Genomic DNA, 17,917 nt, shown 5'->3' with positions numbered 1-17,917 from the left:
TTTCTATTCTAACAATAGGGAAATAATAGAGCACTATCGGTGGTACTTTAACTTTGGACCCTTTAGTTGCATGTTGCTGCTAATACTTCTGTATTAGAGTAATATTTTGAGTGGGGGACTTGGTTGTAATTTTATATTATGCAGTTTTTTCTCTTACTGTAAGCGCATTAGAAACCTCAACCGTTAAACCGCCAGCAAACTGTTCTGACCATGCCGTCAAGATCTAGCGTTACTTTGGTTACTGGAGGCAGTAAATAAACAGAAAAGTGTTAACGATTTTCGACGTTAAATCTGCCACCATGCAGACACTGAAATACCTTCCAATGTCCCTCTTTTTTTAGTCAAATTAAAATGCAAAACTTTTATTATTAATTGAACCTGCTACGAACGAACCACGAGCGCAGCGGGCACAGCTAACCCTGATTTCCACCCGGAAGTATTTTAGAGGCGGACATAGTACAATGGCAACATGCTCGATAAATAACGATGCTGCTGATGAAATAAATGATCCAGGGGCCGCTCGATACGGCAACTTTATAAACTATTACAGCTTCAACCCTCCGGAGAATCGTCTGAGTCTGCTTCCAGCCACACTCCTTCAGGATTTGGGATATAGCGACGCTCATGAGACCACACTGGTTCTGGACGTGGGGTGTAATTCAGGGGTATGTGTTTGGACTATTATTATATATACTTATATATTACCTTTAAGCTTTAAAGTAAACATGTCTTTTTTTACGGTTCTTCACCATCACGCACACAGCATAACGCACAGCCTATGAGCTTCACCAAAACTCAAAATAAAATGTCTTTTGCATCAACATTTTCCCATGATGCATCGTGATCCAGCGTGACATTTGGGGCTCCTCTTATGATTTTGACTACAGTTTAAAATTGTTAGTTTTGAACAATACCTGTCCACAGAAGACAAACGGTTTGCAGTGAAAGCTGTCCTCTGTCTTCTCCCCCTGTGAATGGCAGGAGCTGAGCGTCGCCTTTTACAAGCATCTGGTGCAGCAGCCTTTGTGTGAGGAAGAGTCGAAGAGGAGGAGAGTGAGCCTCCTGGGCTTTGACTTGGATGAGGCCCTCATTCAGCGGGCTCAACAGACCAACCCCCTGCCAAACAGCATCTCCTTCATCCCTCTGGACATCATTAAAGACACTCACCAGCTGCAGGAGTATCTCAACCAGCACGGCAGCTCCCACTTCCACCTGTGTCTCTGCCTGGCTGTCACCATGTGGGTCCACCTAAACCACGGAGACTCCGGCCTGCTGCAGCTGCTGTCTCGCCTGGCTTCTATCAGCCAGCACCTGTTGCTGGAGGCACAGCCCTGGAAGTGCTACCGCTCTGCAGCCCGGCGGCTGAGGAAGCTGGGCCGCTCAGACTTTGAACACTTCAAGACACTGAAGATCCGCGGGGACATGGCGGGACATGCCAGGGAGCACCTGGAGAGACACTGCGGCATGGAGCTCATCCATAGCTTCGGCAGGACCACGTGGGACCGCAAGCTGCTGCTCTTCAAGAGGAGATGAGCCTGAGAGACAAGAGTCAAGAATTTTCACGTGCAGGGACATGGCCAGCAAGACAACACAGACAAGTCCAAGTAAAGCTGAACTGATCAGCTGATCAACATGAATCAGACATGACAAGAATTTCCTTTTTGCATGTGAAGACTTGTGTTTATCCTTGTTTGAAGTGATTGTACCTGAGTATCTTTGGGTTTTTATGTCCTGGCAGACAAAGTAACCTGAAGAGGTCACTGAATTCTGGCTGCTGGTGAAAGACGTTTCAGACTTTCATTTATTTCCATTTTGTAGAACTAACTGTTGATTGATGGAGAAAAGAGGCAGATCACTATATTTTAACAGCTTTAGGTGTCAGTTTACAATTATTTAAATTAGTCTATAAAATGTGAACCAACAAATTGGATTACAAATAATAGAAAACAGAAAAGTAACTAACTGCTGTAGCAGTTAAATGAATATTTTGAGCTTTAAACCTCATTATAAATAGCTTGTGTTGGTTTCTTTTCATTCATTTCCAGCAAAGGGTTCCTAAATTATCTGCCTCAATGCTGATGTTTCAATTAAAGTGTTTGCCAGTGATAACCTCACAAAAACTGTTTACTCTGTGTGCAATCATTACTGTGCAGATTAAATTATGAAAAAGTGATTTCCATTATCAAGCTGCTCCTTCTGGATCAGAGCAGACTGAACCACAGTTAACACAAAACAAACCTTCACGACACATTAATTTCATCATTTTAATTACAGAATACTAAAAATAACATTACATAAAATGTCTTTTTAAAAGAAACCATTGAATATTACAAAGGTTGTAAATTTTGTAAAGTTAGGATATAAAATCTTTGAACAGTGGTGCATAATTGAAAAGAAAAATAATTTTCATAAAATGTATATATTAACTGTTCTACTACATAAAAAATGAGATGGACACAAATTGCAGACAGACGAGATGAGTAGACACCGCCATTACCGCAGTGAGCTCTCCTTTCGAAGGAAGAAAGACTTGAGATGCACAGCACACACCACAATCAGCTTAAGTTCTCAAGTTATGTCTATGTTCAAAAAAAAAAAAAAAAAACATGAGGAAAAACCAACGAGATCCAAAGACTACAAAAAGTGACTTGGTGGCTGCTCCCAATATTCACACACATCTCGATGGGTGAAAACCCGACTAGACTGGCCTTGGTTCCATAAACACATACTGTTTTCCACAGGTTTAAGCTGTACAAAGAGTTTTGAGAAACCTCATACTTTAAGTCATTCCACCAAGACAGGGAAACAATGATCAGCTGTCCTTCGGTTTCGTAACGCAGCCGTTCCTACATCCTACTGTACAACTGGTCAGTCAGATCCACTGAAAGCTACCATGGTCACATAATTCAACATCAGGAGGTCACCCTCAAGAAACTGGAATAGACTATACAAAAGGGGGGGGAGGGGGGAGGAAACATGCATATTCCAGCAGTGTGCTTGCTTTCTTCCTCTTTACGTCACACCCTGTGTCACTTCATCATGAGCCCTTATTAAGATGTTTCAGTCAACACCACAGAATCGCTCCAAAAGAAATCACCCATCGAGGACATTCAGAGCCCGTTCAAACCGAGGATGTCTCTACACGTACGCCGCAATGGCCACTTGTGTCCACACGGAGGTATTTCATTGGTCTCCTGCCGTTTGGGAGGCGCGTTGTCTCACATTTCTGGTCAACAGACGCGAGGTGTGAGTGTGTGTGTGGGGGGCAGACAGTTTATTTAGGTGTTCTTTCAAAAACGTTGCGATATGGTTTTGATAAAGAGTTGCGCTGAGTGGCAGAATCACGGTTCCTTCTGTGCAGCAGTAGTGGTTTCGTTGGCCCATGAAGACGAGAGTGAATCAGAGACAGAAGAAGGGAAACAGACAATAACCCAGAGGACATCTCAGAAGACAAAAAGGGCATCTGAGACAACACAGGCATTTAGAGGAAATGAGGCGAGAGACACCAGCAGAGCTACTTGGTTTGGCTGGTCTGTTGCTCAGACAGCTGGAGTTTTTTCACCAGGGATCCAGGAGCTGCTGTTTATCATGTGAGCTAATAATGCTGTTTAGGTTCAGATGAGTCCCCCTGAGTTAGTGCACACGTCAGAGTCAGGCAGGCCTCGCCCGCTTGTTCGTTAAGAAATCCACAAAAAGAAGCATTAAGAAAAAAAAAAAAATCAATTCATCAATTTCATATCAAGCTTACAATTAGCTTTGGAGAGAGAGACCGTCGTAGTTTTACAAGTCTGATTGGGGAAGGGTTGAGTCAGTGTTAGTGTGGAGGAGGGTGGGGAGAAGTTCAGGCGTAGATGCTCCCACAGAGTGGTGCAGCAAACCTCTGAGTCCTGCTCATTTTCTGAAAACTCTGAGAAGTATGCATTTTGTGTCGTGAATGCAATGTGCGCTATGTAGTGCCCAACCAGAGACTGGGTTGTGTTGTTTGAGCATGCTCATACTTTATACTGTTATCTGATCATCTGAGATGACTCATCAAGTGGTCGTTGGTGCAGGTCTGCCCAGCAGGCGAGTGGTCGGGGGTCTGGTCGGGTGCTGGTGTTGCAGGTTACGCTGACTGTGCATCAGTCAGACAGACAGGTAGGTAGACAGGCAGTTGGGCTGTAATGGGACTCAGGGGCCGAGGTTAAATCAAGGGAGCTGTGTCCATCAAGCCTTTGTTGGGGTCCAGGCTGGCAAAGAAGCGGACGTCCCGGTCCTTGTCCGACTGCAGAGCCATCACAGTCTCTTCCAGCTCATCAGAGTAGGCACAGCCAGGCTCCTTGAAGTATGCTGCGCACAAAACACAAGACTGAGAGTGAAAACCTACCAGCAATAAGGTTTGGGATGGGAGTAATACAGAGAGGGGGGCTTAGGCTTGTGCTTAAGGCTTGTGCCTTAGACCTCCATTGTTTGTCCAAAAACCACAGGTGGGCCACACTGTTACACTGGCTGACATGTTCCTTTTGGTCGTTTCAACAAAAATACAGAGTATTGCAGCTTTACTCTTAAAAGACATCAATCATTTAGTTTGGTTTGCATGTTACCTTTCTCCATGACACTCTGTCGTAGAGCCTTGGCTACCAGTACGCGAACATTGGCCACTGGGTCAGAGGAAAGGCTGAGCAGGCTGGGCAAGAGGTGCTGGCTGAACTGCTCCATGGGCATGCAATCCTCCTCCACTACAGCCTGCAGAAGATAGAAGGAAACATTAAAACACTCGCCTCACCACTTGCTGACTTCTTTAAATCCGGCTACATCTACGGTAAAGACACTACGCAGGAGCTGCTGTTCCACCACGTCCTGCTAAGTCATGTGAGGTGAGCACTACAGACCTGGCAGATGAAGGCAAAGGCCTGCCGCCCCACCCACTTGGGACAGTGGCAGAACCTGACGGTGAGCTCGTTGATGAAGTTCAGGCCCAGATCGTCGGCCCCGCATGCATACAGCTTCTGGAGGATCTCTACCACCTGAGAACACAAGCGGTAAAGGGGTTAAAAATGTGAATTGAGTTCAGAGGCAGAAACTGAACTTTTCCATGGAGTTGCACAACAGAATAACAGAATATGAGAGGAAAAGATTAGTTGTAACGATAGCCTGAAAACTTCACTCTGCCATTTGCTTTTAAAGGAATAGATCAACAAAGAGAGAGAGAGATTGACTTATTCGCTTTCCTGCTGAGAGATAAATGAAAAGATCAATAGCACTCTCATGTCTGTCTGTTAAATATGAAGCTAGAGCCAGCAGCCAGTTAGCTTAGCTTGGCACAAAGACTGGAAACGAGGGGAAGCAGCTAGCCTGGCTCTGTCTAAAAGATTTAAAAAAAAAAAAAAAAAGACATCTTGTATTATTTCGGGGTAAAAAATAACAGCTCATGGTTTCATGTTGATCATGCGGCACAATTTCTTGCAGAGTCATGGTAACAACCTGTATCCATCCTTCATTAGTGAATTTTAGATAAGATAGGGAATGCGAGGATTTCTAAAAATGTCAAACTATTCCTTCAACAAAGAGGAACTCAGCAGGTGTAGACGTCTCCTCTAAGGGACGACATAATTAGCCTCGCATTTGTTACAAACAAGGATGAGATGATCAACGACAATCATCAGCCAGGGCATGACTTTATCACAGACACACCACACGGATCATCATTCATCAGTGTGACTCAGTTCCCGTTTGTCTTATATTTTCCAGTTTTTGCTGACCTAACCGTGTGTCACAAGTCGCCAGTGTTTTTTCTTTTCTTTTTTTTTGTTTTTGGCACCAGATGTTCCAAAGAACCCAGATTCAACATTGTGCACTTACCAGTTTGTATGAGATCCACCTGACCTCTGACACCTTGTCGGAGCAGAGCGTGAGCGCTATCTGTCTGAGGTAGTCATAAACGTCGTAGTGGCTGTACAACTCTATGATCAAGATCAACTGCCTGGAGGGGGCAGACAGAGAGAGAGAGAGAGAGAGCACACCAGCCAGGCAAGCATGAGGGTTATACAAACTTACACAGTACTACAATACAGCAAATACAAACAACCACGACTGAATACACTGATATTTTGAATATTCTATTATGGATCTAAATGAGGAATTTTGTAGATGATGAGCTACATTAATCTAGCCCACATACAGTGTTACAAGAGAGAATTCAGTTTTGCCATAGTGTCAGGCATTTGGATTGAAAGTCAGTCTGGATAAGATGTTCTGTGTAAGTGTAAGTGTAGAAATTTCTGGACTGGAAAAGGAGACGTACTCTGCCAGCTCATATCTGAATCTCCAGTTTCGACTGTTGTCCGTCACCATGAACTCCTGCAGCTGATACAGATATTCTCTCCTTTTGTCTGCGTGCAGCAGCTGCGACAAGAAAATGGACACGAACCAGCTGGGTTATATGGTGTTCATGTAGAGAAATCAATACAACTGATTTTCTTCTTTCGCTGGAAATCAAGCGAATCACTGCCACGCTGGGTTCAGCAGTATGTACGTGCAACATCTCACCTTGAGGAAGTCATAGAGGTGCTTGAGCACGCCGATGCGGACCTCGTCCAGGTCCTTGAGGAAACCGTTGAAGATGGGCACCAGATCAGCTGCGGTCAGCTGGTCTCCCAGAATGACGGCCAGCTCGTGGATGGAGAAAGCCAGCGTACGCCGCACCTTCCACTGAGAGCGTGATGACAGGAAGAAAAGAAATATAAGAGGATGACAATACCAGCCATGAACTCAGGTTGCTTCTCAAAAAGGAAAACAACAACTTATTAACTGATAATGCAGGAAAACTGTAAACTATAAAATTAAGTGCCCTTTATCTGAACCCCTTCAATGACTGATCTGAATCCACAGTTGCACACTGCAATGCTGTCGAGCTAACAGTGACATTCAGCGCTGTGATGAAGTAATGAGCCACAGCGTGAACGACTGCTGTCACATCGTCTCTGCTGCCGTGCAGTGAGGCAACGTTTCCCCTCTTACATTTCCTTTTCTTTCTCGTGTCCTCAAGCAACACATTTCTACAAGTGTTGCGTTACTCAAGTCAAGCCAAGAACATTACAAACATCATGCACGTCGCTGTGGACGGGTTTCTCACGAATGCATGGTTGAGAGAAACACTCACTCGCTTCACAAGCAAGCTTTCAAAAGCCAGGAGGAAAAGAGTTTCCCAGTCAGCTGGTCCTGAGACTCATCAGAACATTTTACTGCCACAGATTCCAACCAAACCAAATTATGCACACTCAAAAAGAAAATACCTGACCCACAGGAATAAAATTACCTACAACAGAACGCAGGATCAACTGTTACTTGGCCCTAAACTGCAGCTATACACTGACCCCCAAATCACAGCACACTAGCTGATAAAAAGTTTAAGAAAACATTGATGATGTGCAGACTCAGAGAACACACAGAGAAACATGGCTGCCAACAGAAGCAACGCCGTGTTCTCGCTGTGATGTGAGACAGACCTTCACTTCCTCATTGAGTGCACCCAGTATTCCCAAATAAGAGATACATTCCTTCACAAAGCCAGCGTCATATGCGCAGAGACTCTCCTCCACACCGATGGGAGTAAACTCCCCATCATCTTGTGACAAAGCAGCAGCTCCCTTAGCTCGAAAATATGTATATCATTGTCACAACCAAAGAGAAAACACACCAGTCTCCTCGTTCACTCCGCTGTGGTCCAACATTTTGTGTTTGTGTACATATGTTCTACTGGATTGAACCATTTTAGTGTTAAATATGTTCGCTTTGGCAACTATGTAACTTTAATGGCAAGAAAGCCTATTTCTTTTTTTGTTATGACTACATAACAAAAAAATAATTGAAGGACGAAAATCCAAACAACTCATCCTTGAGCTGAAATGTTTTAAATTGAGCGTGGCCTTTTGAAATGGATCAGCATATCTGATTCCACATTACCCTCACAATTTCCCATTCCTCTGCCTACCTGCACATCAGTGGCGAGGGTTTCGTATGTGTCCTTGAGGCAGTGCCAGTTCTGTCGTCCCAGAGTGAGCGCTACCCCCGGCAAGCTGAAGGCACAGTGTTTGGCTATCTCTGTGTCCACCGTCTGGGCCCGGGCCGGGTCCGTCATGGAGAGGTACTGATCCAGCAGCTGCTGGGGGATGACATTCTGGAGACAGAGCAAGAAATTAGAGAGTTTAATGCTCAAAGAGGAATGGGGGGTGCACAGGGAGGGCATCTAGTAATCCATCTTTGTGCCAGTCAATACCAACTTTAAGGTTCTGATCAATACTTCCAGGATGCGTGCCTGGAGTGCTGACTGACCTGGATCTTAGGCTTATCCTCAGGCACTGGGCTGTGAGCAGAGTCCTCTCTTCCCTCTTCCTCCACACTCTCAATTAGTTCAGACTCCTGAGCAAAATACAAATCCACACACACAATCAGGGAACAAGCAAGCGAACTTCACATCAACAATGCTGAAATGTCTCGCTGCTGCTCTGAATTCTCCGTGGATGCCCAGGCCTAAAGCTGGATTTATAGCTGTGTCTTAAGCGGTTACGCTGTTAAGCCATCTCCACTGCAAACTCCCGCTCACTGCGACTGCTGCACTTTAACACAGTGAATGAATTTCACGGCAGTAGCCTCCTATTCAGTGATGACACAAGTAACCTGGATGTAACTCCAATTCTGTAAGGATGTGCGCAGCCCAACATGGCTTTTTTTCACTGGTTTGACGTGGGTGGGGTTCAGGTGAAAAAATGCAATGTAAATCAAAACGTACAGTGCAGGCATCTATTGCAGAACTCCTGCATCAAGTACAAATCCAGCTTAAGTCCAGTAGAGTTACTGTTCAGCCATATAACACACAGCATCTGACATAATGCACTGCAGAGATATGAAATGTCTCATACTAGAACAGGGGAGTCAGGACGAGAATCCTCCTGGTCCTCCAGTGGCTCCGTCTGCGTCTCTCCATCTCCTTGCTCCTGGACAGGGCTCGACTCTGCAGCTGGGGGAGTCTCCATCATTTGCTCCTCTTCTGTGGGACTCTCTTCACTCTCTGACTGAACCTCCACAGATTTGCTCTCCACAGACGGGCTGTCTGTGCTGCTTTCAGGCTGCTCTTCTGGCTGGGGTTCAGTCGGGCTGTCGTCTGTCGGGCTGTCGTCCGCTGGGCTGTCGAGCTGGGCTGCCTTCAGAGCTGCTGATAACACCTGCACTTGAGCTGAAGGTAAATTCACAGACACAGTTTAATCTACATGCCAACACGCTGACAAAAGTCTACAGCTAACTGCACATACACTGGTTCTGTACACCCACCTTGCACATCAGGGTCATCCATGTGTGGCTGCAAGCAGTCCAAGACCTTCTGGATCTGGTCGCTGGTAGCTTTGCCTGGGCTGGACTTGGAATCAGGATAATTATCTTCAGGTTCCTCCTCCTCCTCCTCCTCTTTCTTTTCCTCCTTCTCTATCACTTCTACTGATTTCTGACAATTTAGCATCTCCAGTTCCCCGCTGATGTCTGGTAAAGGAGATCTCCAGTAGTGGAAAGAATTAAAGTTCTCGTCTGTGTGCTCCGTGTCTTTTGTGTTCTTAGCATTGTTTGTAGTTGTGGGGCTGGCGTTGCTGTTTGAGACTGTGCGGGAGAAGCCGCCGTGCATCTCTCTGGGAACAGAAGCGTGGTTGTCGTCATAGTTGTGCATTTCCTCGCTGTCAGCTGTCGACACATGCTCTGGGGACGGTGTGGCGCGGCCATCCTGATTGGGAGGCGTGTGAGTTATGGTTCTCTCTGTGTGGCAGCCGCTGATGTCCGAGCAGTTCAGAGAGTTTAGGGAGCAGTCGCTGAAATGAGAATAACAAAATGCATAGAGATATAGGAGATGTATAAACCCTTATATCTAAAACAGAATAATCTCAGCACTGGTTTGAACAGAAATAAACCTTAAACCATCAGTTAAAATTGGTCAAACCTAGTCAAAGTGTAAATCAGCAGCATTTTAGAGTAGATTTCAGTAACTGATAAAAAGGATTCACGTGTCAACTTAAATTCCTTTCATTTCCCTGTTTCTGCAGATAAACATTTAAACAAAAGGAAAAACTGGTCTGACCTGATCACATCCAGTGAATTATGACCAGGACTCACTGATGCGACACTGTGTCTGTGCCAACACAAACTCATATTCCTACAGTGCCACACTATATTGCTATAATTACTGCTTAAACACATATAGATGAAATAACAATACAATTTCTGCCAAAGTTTGACCTACTGAGACACAAAAAAGAACAGTATTATTTGATCAAACTGAAAAGAGGCACATGGTTTATCAAAGTAAACCAACAGCTGAAAAGACGTGTTAGATGGTCTTACCTGTCCAATGTACACCTGGGGACCTCTGGTAGGGTGCCGTCCTCTCTGAAGTGAAGGCCTGTGCTGGAGGGATTCGCAAAGGTGGAGATGAAACGCCCCAGAGACTGAAAGGCCGCCTGTCGCACCTAAAAATGTGGCAGAGTGGAATCTGTCAGTTTCATAATGACAGCAGAGACTTTCCAGATCACTAAAGCTCATCTCCATTAGCTCAGGATCTTCACGTGTTCGTGAGCAGGATTAATTGCATGGGGGCACTATTTTAAAGGCTACATACAGTCCAAAACAGTACACAGTTATGGACAGTGGGAGTGCATGCAGTTCTGTTTATAGTAGAGGGGTTGCATACACAGACAAGATCACATGTTCCTTGGTGCAAAGTGTCCATGCAGTCATAAATTCTGGGCTCCATGTGGACCCACGTGGATGTGGACAGTACAGTGAGCTTCAACCTGCAGACCCTTCAAAACCAAAACACTGACGTCCTTCAAGCTTCAAACCCCACTGATAAGCATTTTGGCACCCGAGTTAAAATTATGCAAAATTGTCAGTGAAGTGGTGCAACATTTCCTGTGATCCTCAACTTCTCATCAGCCACTTGTTTTGCACCAATAAAGATTTCTTCCTTTGTGAGTTTGCCCTTATTTCTTATTTTAACATTTCACTGAAAAGCATGAAAAAATCTGTACAAAAGACTCAACAAAAGGCAAAAAGAATTGTAATCTAAACTAAGATGCGCCCATAGCTCAAAATCAGGAACAAGATGAAACATACAGCGGAGGAAAAACACTTCTAGATTCTACATCTATAGCAACGACTGCTCATCACAGTAAAGAGGAAGTTACACATTAAAGCGCTTGTAATTTTATGCAAGCACATGAATTACAATTCTTCCTGTGTGAATGTGTGTGTGTGTCTTACCCAGCGAGACTGGTCACTGATGAGGCTGATGAACAGGGGGGACAATTTTGCTCGTCGCACCTCTGGGGAGGTGGAATTGGAGACCATCATGAAGCACTCGGCGCAGGCTTTCCTGATGCCCCACAGACTGTCTGAGCACAGGTCGAAGAACTTGGGCATCTAAGACAAAAGCACATCAGAATAACTTGAAACTAGCGGGGTGCAAAGACTCTGCTGACCTATGAATGGAAAGGACAGCGTGTTGCGGGGTACAGTGAATGTTACACTTTCGTGTTACTTAATGAGGATGTAAATGTGGTTGTTTCGGTCTAAGGAAAAAGAAGTCCGGGGGCGTCTCACCAGTAGTTTTTCTGTGGCTTCCTGACCCACAATGGAACAAAACTCTCCGAAATTGGCTGCGCACACCTGTGATACACAGTAAAAATAAAACAATGAATAATAAGGCTCAATGAATAATACATCATGTTTACTTCAAAGGAACAGATGAAATCCACAAGACATACACGGGGTCTCAAAGGACTGAAATTACAATAACACTAATAGGAATATTAATAATTCTAATATGGCTATGTGTAAAATAAGGATTTGTACACTTATTTTGGGTTGTTCTGGGCAAAAGTAGGAAAAAATTAATAAACTTTAGCCATAGAGAGAAGGAGGATGACAATCAAAACAACAAAAGAGCTCAAAAAATTATTCATAACGTTCGACAACCTTCACAGCTCCTCAATACTCTTCCTGAGCTACCACTGGTTATGCCAGGAATTAACATTCCTCACAGAAAACAACAGCGCAGTGTAGGCTAAGATGATGAGCAAAACAGAATTAAGGCTGACTCGCAGAGTTATTGAATTTATCCTGAGGGAACACAATTAAACTCAAGCCCACATAACGGTTTGCTCCGCTGTGACTGGAGCCCGAAGCAGACAATCTTGTGCGTTCATAATCATAAGTAACAAAGTAACAAATACAGCACTGTGACCTTTGGTGGAGATGAAAATGGTTTGGAGGTTGTTACCTTGCGAACTTGAAAGAGTCGAGCATCGCTGCAGAGGTCACAGAACCGTGGCAGCAACAGATACTCCACTGTGTCTTTGCTCAGCATGGTGACAACTTTACACATGATCTGCCAGAGGAGACATGAGGAGAGTGTTATGAGGAGGTGGTCATGTGTGTTTCATGAGGTTGAACCTGATCTGAGAAAACGTCATTGAATAAGTGAACAGCTAACACTAGAAATACAATATAAATACAAAAGAATATAAACAATCACATTCAACTTTGTGTCTTTGAATCAAAATTGAGAGTGGGCCTTGCTAATTTATTTAAATTCATTAATTCACCAAATACATCATAAAACATGACAAATTACTGTTCAATTCAATCATGTTCCATCAAAGCAGAAGACATTTTAAAATTTTAGACGAGTGAATGGATCAAATAAAAGAAACTGAGTGATCCCAGTAAAGTAAAGAAAGAAACCCACGGCACCTCTCTGCCTGCATTGCGCTTGTATTGATTTAACAGCCGATCCAGCAACCACACTATGTAGTTTGTCTAGTACCAGCTGGTTTTCAGCTTAATTTCATTCAAGCCAATTTCCCTGGTATTAGACGACAGACTACGTTTATTAAATCTCTTACTTAAAAGAAAATAGAATACAGTTTTCTTACAGCAACTGCCTCGATTTTGTAGTCATCATCACTGCTGGGTTCTGTGAGTTCAAGGAGAACTGGACAAACTTTGGTCTCCATATCGGCTTTTGAGATGAGGCCCTGCTCCAACAGAACAAGCAGCGCAGCCTGGCTGGTCTTCCGCACCTGGAAAAGATGGGAGGACGTTAAAACTCGTAGTGTGAATGAATCTGATAAGCAAGTTTGTTTTCGTCTGTCTCTTCCTGAGAAAAAAGCTGTCAGAACACAAACACCACCAAACAGTAGGGACTGTTGTTTTCATTGTGAAAAATCAGCTAAAAACCTACCTGGTTATTTGGATCCGTGAGATACCGGACTACAATGGGTACCAAGTATCTTGAGAAAGCTGCTGGGAAGTTGGGCCGACTCTCATGTAAGAACATGGCAATGTTGGGGACCTGCTCCATCAGTTCAGCTCGAACTGTAGGCTCTGAATATACACAGAGTACAAACTTAATATACAAACACAACAGGTTTGCATTACCATACAAGTTTCAACAAGAAGGAAAGAAGATAAAGAAAGCACTGTCAAAAAGCACACAAAAATCTAGAGACATGACAGCGAAATAGATGAAACAGAAAATGCATCTACCTCCATCTTCTGACATTCTGGCAACTGTCTCCATGACACTGATAAAGTCATTTTCATTGTCACTGAACTCTCGAAGCACATCAAGCAGGCCACGAGCCACGATCTGCCTAGAAAGCAACAGGAGCATCAAGTTAGTAGACTGCCTGCCAATACCTACAAGTGCTGAATGCACACAGCGTAACACACAGCACTGACAGAGCTGTCAAGCACATTACACACACATGTACTTGGAAATGACGGGGGGCGTGAACCCTGCCAAGCTGAGCATGAAAAGCATGAAGACAGGAACTAGATGTGTTTGTGTGGGGACAACAGAGCAGTATTTACACGCCTGCAGGGGCACAGTGTTCAAACTAATGAAAAAGCACTTCCTAAGGGCTTTAAAATGCACTAGCAGGTTTTTATTGTTTACTATGCAGAAAGTGCCGCATCCAAAGAAATTTGAAATCTCACAAAAAATACACACAAATCAAAACTTGTCTTCAGTTGAAAACACTACAGATCTAGGATTAGTGCTGTCAAGCCAATGCCATGTTCAGACAGATACCATCCACCCATGGCTACTGAGTTCAAGCAGGTATGTGATTAGTAAATACACAGGAATGCAGACAGTCGTCCAGATGACTAGGAGAAAAACATCTATGCATGACTCGAGATTGGGCAATATGTTGATCTCATCTATATTTCCCTGTGGGGGGTTTATAAAAAACGACAACAGACTAACAAATTCAGTGAAGTTGGTATAAAAGCTAAATTATCAGTGAACAAGTGACATTCTTTGAAGATTAGTTCATTTGAATATCTGGCTTCATGTTCTCACCACTTCGTCTACAAGAAGTGACACCTCTGTGTCATTTGCCAGATGCTTCCTTAATAAGTTCCACAATGTTGCAGATGTTTCCTTGTTGCAAAGACCTTGTTGGCATGATGCTTTCAACAAAAATGAACATGAGGACATGTCTACAATTTTTTTTCTAGTTTTCCACGAACTTGGCACGGCCGTGGTACGAAAGGAAACATTAGCTGGATGAAAGGAGGGTTCTTTCTTTTTTTTAATGTGTAAATGTACGTTTGTACAGATTACCTTACGAGGCAGCTGGATTTGCGAGATCACACAAAAACACGCAGGCCAAGAATTCATCTTGCCCGACTTCAAGTTATGTGCTTGGCTCAACCACAGTCGTTTCAGACCAATCAGTCCTATGAGGCAGCTACAGGTGTGGTTTAAGTGAGACAAGGCGAGAGAAGCTACTGCTCGTTCGAAAACAACAATATCAATGTTCCTCCAGAGGATCGTGTAGATACTGCTATAACATCAGCTGTATCAGAGCAGGAGAGCATTTCTTCATTGAAATAAGAGCAAAGAACAGCACTGAAGGCTTGTCTCGTGGAAAAGATGTTTTTTGTTTTTTGTTTTTTTTGCTCCTCTCCCAACAGGCTTCGGCAAGAATCCTACAACATCATGTGGTTTGTTGATCTGATTGGTTGAAGCTATCCTGTGATAGACAGTGATAGACACGATTCATCCAATCACCACCATCAAGTATTTCCTGCCCTTTTCCGAGCAGTTTTCAAGGACGACTTCACAGATGGTTCAGTGTAAAAAAAACAACAACAAAAAACCCCATTTGGCACATCAGGTTATTGTAGAGATACCTTTACTGTCAACCTCAGTTGCTGCAGCTGCAAGTGTTGGATCATTTTATCTCTGAAAGCAAGCTACCAACTGCTGAAGCAGCAGTCAAGAATGCTAATGAAGTGTAATCAGAGCTCTGGCTGAAGCTTTTGCCGATCAAGCTTAAACATACCTAAATACACTAGTTTTCCTCCCTACAATATGCATCACTGTGTGTTTACACCACACTATATAGAATGACAAAGCGTCCTCAAAATCCAAAAACTGCTCATGAGCATCCCATAATCTTTCTGATATGTAGCATTTTGTCTGGTTTTTCAAAGCTATAATACAGTGTTAACAGCCTGGCCACAGGTCTCCTCTTACCTGTTGAAGACGTTCTCACTGAAGGCATATTTCTCTAGCCTCCCAAGCGGAGTCAGGTTGTCTTGTCCTGCATCGAGGAAGGCTGTGATGCGGATGCCGTCACACTCTGAACCGTAGTCATCAAATCCAACTGTGGGATGGAAATAAAGATCACTTACAGTCACACAACCACTGGAACTATCTGAGGCCCACAACTAATTCCTATGAAAACAAAACATTTGTATGAGGACTGACAGATGCACCACAGTAGTCACAGTGGCATGCTGAAGACATTGAATTAGACTAAATGTCAGAAATTAAGTACCTCCAAAGTATGAATACAGCAGAAATGCTGGAGTGTAACTCATTATTCCATTTAAAGTTCCAAGCATAAATACACACTGGCTTTGCAATTGGATCTAAACAGTGTTTCATTACTCTAGCTGATGCAAACAACAGGGGCCGTTGGTCTGTATAACAGCTAATAATAGCATGGTGTAAAACCCTGAAATGCTGTTGACAGCTTTAAATTTCACATGGGTGAATGGGGTTGTCCACAAAGCTGACACTCCCATATTCTCGTCTGCTGAAGGGAGGGAAAACAGTTCTACATATATGCAAGAAATGAATCAATCTAGGTGTTGTTTAATATGGTCTTGTTAACAAATTAAAATAAATAGAATACTCACAGTCATCCAAATCATCATGGCCATCTTCAAAGTATAAAGATAGACCTGCAAGGAAAAGGCAATTAGAGGGCAAATCCACAGAGGCAAACATGTCATTAACATACTATCACACAACAACCCCCCCCACCCCCCAGGATTTATAGGATGCCAATTACTAAGAAGAGACAAAGTCTCCATCAGTAAGACTGACATTAAGGCACCATGGTCATTTTGGTGTATGTATATATGCACACATCTTTCACTTCTTTAACATGCACTAATATAAATTTAAGGAAGCTCTGATTTAATCGTGCAGGTACTTTTGTATTGCATATTCTCTTTTGCAGATATAACACACATAACCCACCAGCTGACTCGTTTCCCTCAGATGCAATTCATAAATTTTAGTCAATCTCTCCACACTTATTTGGAGCCGTTTTTGTCTCAGTATCCATTATCGTTTCTACACATGTTTAGTGTATATAACGTTACAGTAGTATTTATTCCCTTTCAATCTGTTTCACGCTTAATTTTGAATAGAAGCTCGTACACAATACTCTGAAACTTTAAGGCTGCTCATCTAAACTATGTATCTGTAATTTCATTTCAGTTGCTGTGACAATTTCAACTGAGTAGGTCTCATCTACGGTCAGTGACTTTTACGTAACACTACAAGAAGACTTTCTTTCGTGATTTTATGTCAGTACCACCCAGCCCCAAATACAGGACAATAACTCAGAGTAGGGTGGTCAAAAGAAGAGCCCAAAAAGAGGTCCCAGAAGAAGAAGCATGTGGTGAGACGGCTAATGCCAGTGTTTACAGCTGGACAAGCAAGGGAATGTGCTCTATATGTAATAAAAACAGCTTGTCTCGAAAAGATACATCACATGTAGTGTTTAAAGTTAGCGTGAGGAGTAAATAAGGACACGACTGGTTTCACAACACCCCAAAAGCTTGTTGGCAAAGAACAACATCTCCCCTTTGTTATGCTATAAAGAAGGATTTGGTCAGCTTATGGCTGAAAATGACTTTAGCGACTAGGCTAACGTTAGCTAGGTCAACTCGTTAGCCTTCGCTAAGACTACAGTTCGATAATAAACGCGGCCGTGAGTATGCGATGGTCTCTTAACTACACAAGAGAGGGGTAATTTGAAAAATCGTCTACACCCCTGAGTACTTATACATTCAAATGTAGCCTCAGAGTCACACATTTCGATACCCCTGTAGCTTTCGTTAGCTAGCTGGCTAGCGCTGCTAAGTTTGCTAACACGGCTTGTCCAGCCCTTTCGCTTGGCTTGACTCGCCTTAGCTAGCGCTTCGCCTGGGAATACAACAAACGTAGTTTAGCAGAAGCTACTATTTTATATATCTGGACCCCGAAGACCACAATGCCGCTTTTTAAGTGCCAACAAAGCGTCAAACTATTAAAGAAAACACTGTTTGAAAAGTGCCATTACCTGCCATCTTGAGTATCGGCTCGGCTCTGCGGGCTGCCGTCCCGTGTGGGCTGTCACCACCACACAGCTGTCACTCAAACAAGGCAGCAAACTACTTCCTGAAAGTACTTCCTGATGCTAGCGTTCACCGGTTAATTATATTTTAAACACCTAGCGTAAACCGACAACCGTTTCTCAGCCTGGGAACAAACTCGACATAACTGAGCACAAATACAGCCTGTGGGCTTTGTGTACCTCCAAACAAA

At 43.5% G+C, this 17,917-nt stretch overlaps 2 protein-coding genes across 3 annotated transcripts; one reads left to right on the top strand and one right to left on the bottom strand.

Moving 5' to 3' along the window:
• Nucleotides 1–425: 425 nt before the first annotated feature.
• bcdin3d (BCDIN3 domain containing) lies at nucleotides 426–2,587 on the top strand. The gene is made up of 2 exons (XM_070958373.1): nucleotides 426–665; nucleotides 982–2,587. The coding sequence occupies exons 1-2, from the start codon at nucleotides 462–464 to the stop codon at nucleotides 1,531–1,533; spliced, it is 756 nt and encodes a 251-aa protein (XP_070814474.1). The 5' UTR covers nucleotides 426–461; the 3' UTR covers nucleotides 1,534–2,587.
• Nucleotides 2,253–17,914, bottom strand: ppp4r1l (protein phosphatase 4, regulatory subunit 1-like). Of its 2 annotated transcripts, XM_070958371.1 has the most exons (20): nucleotides 17,673–17,914; nucleotides 16,237–16,281; nucleotides 15,569–15,698; nucleotides 13,567–13,673; nucleotides 13,262–13,404; nucleotides 12,954–13,100; nucleotides 12,299–12,406; nucleotides 11,620–11,685; nucleotides 11,281–11,439; nucleotides 10,363–10,487; nucleotides 9,310–9,833; nucleotides 8,901–9,214; nucleotides 8,314–8,400; nucleotides 7,973–8,158; nucleotides 6,529–6,690; nucleotides 6,284–6,384; nucleotides 5,842–5,962; nucleotides 4,872–5,006; nucleotides 4,584–4,725; nucleotides 2,253–4,329 (listed from the first exon to the last, which is right to left on the bottom strand). In XM_070958371.1, the coding sequence occupies exons 1-20, from the start codon at nucleotides 17,677–17,679 to the stop codon at nucleotides 4,184–4,186; spliced, it is 2,955 nt and encodes a 984-aa protein (XP_070814472.1). In that variant the 5' UTR covers nucleotides 17,680–17,914; the 3' UTR covers nucleotides 2,253–4,183. The 2 variants fall into 2 exon arrangements, with proteins under 2 accessions (XP_070814472.1, XP_070814470.1); XM_070958369.1 differs by lacking the exon at nucleotides 17,673–17,914 and having other exon boundaries at nucleotides 16,237–16,327.
• Between the last annotated feature and the right edge of the window lie 3 nt (nucleotides 17,915–17,917).

The sequence above is a fragment of the Chaetodon trifascialis genome, chromosome 3 (genome assembly GCF_039877785.1).
Source record: "Chaetodon trifascialis isolate fChaTrf1 chromosome 3, fChaTrf1.hap1, whole genome shotgun sequence".
Taxonomy (NCBI): Eukaryota; Metazoa; Chordata; class Actinopteri; order Chaetodontiformes; family Chaetodontidae; genus Chaetodon; species Chaetodon trifascialis.
Note: the sequence above shows the minus strand (reverse complement) of the source record. Positions and strands in the feature narration are given on the sequence as shown.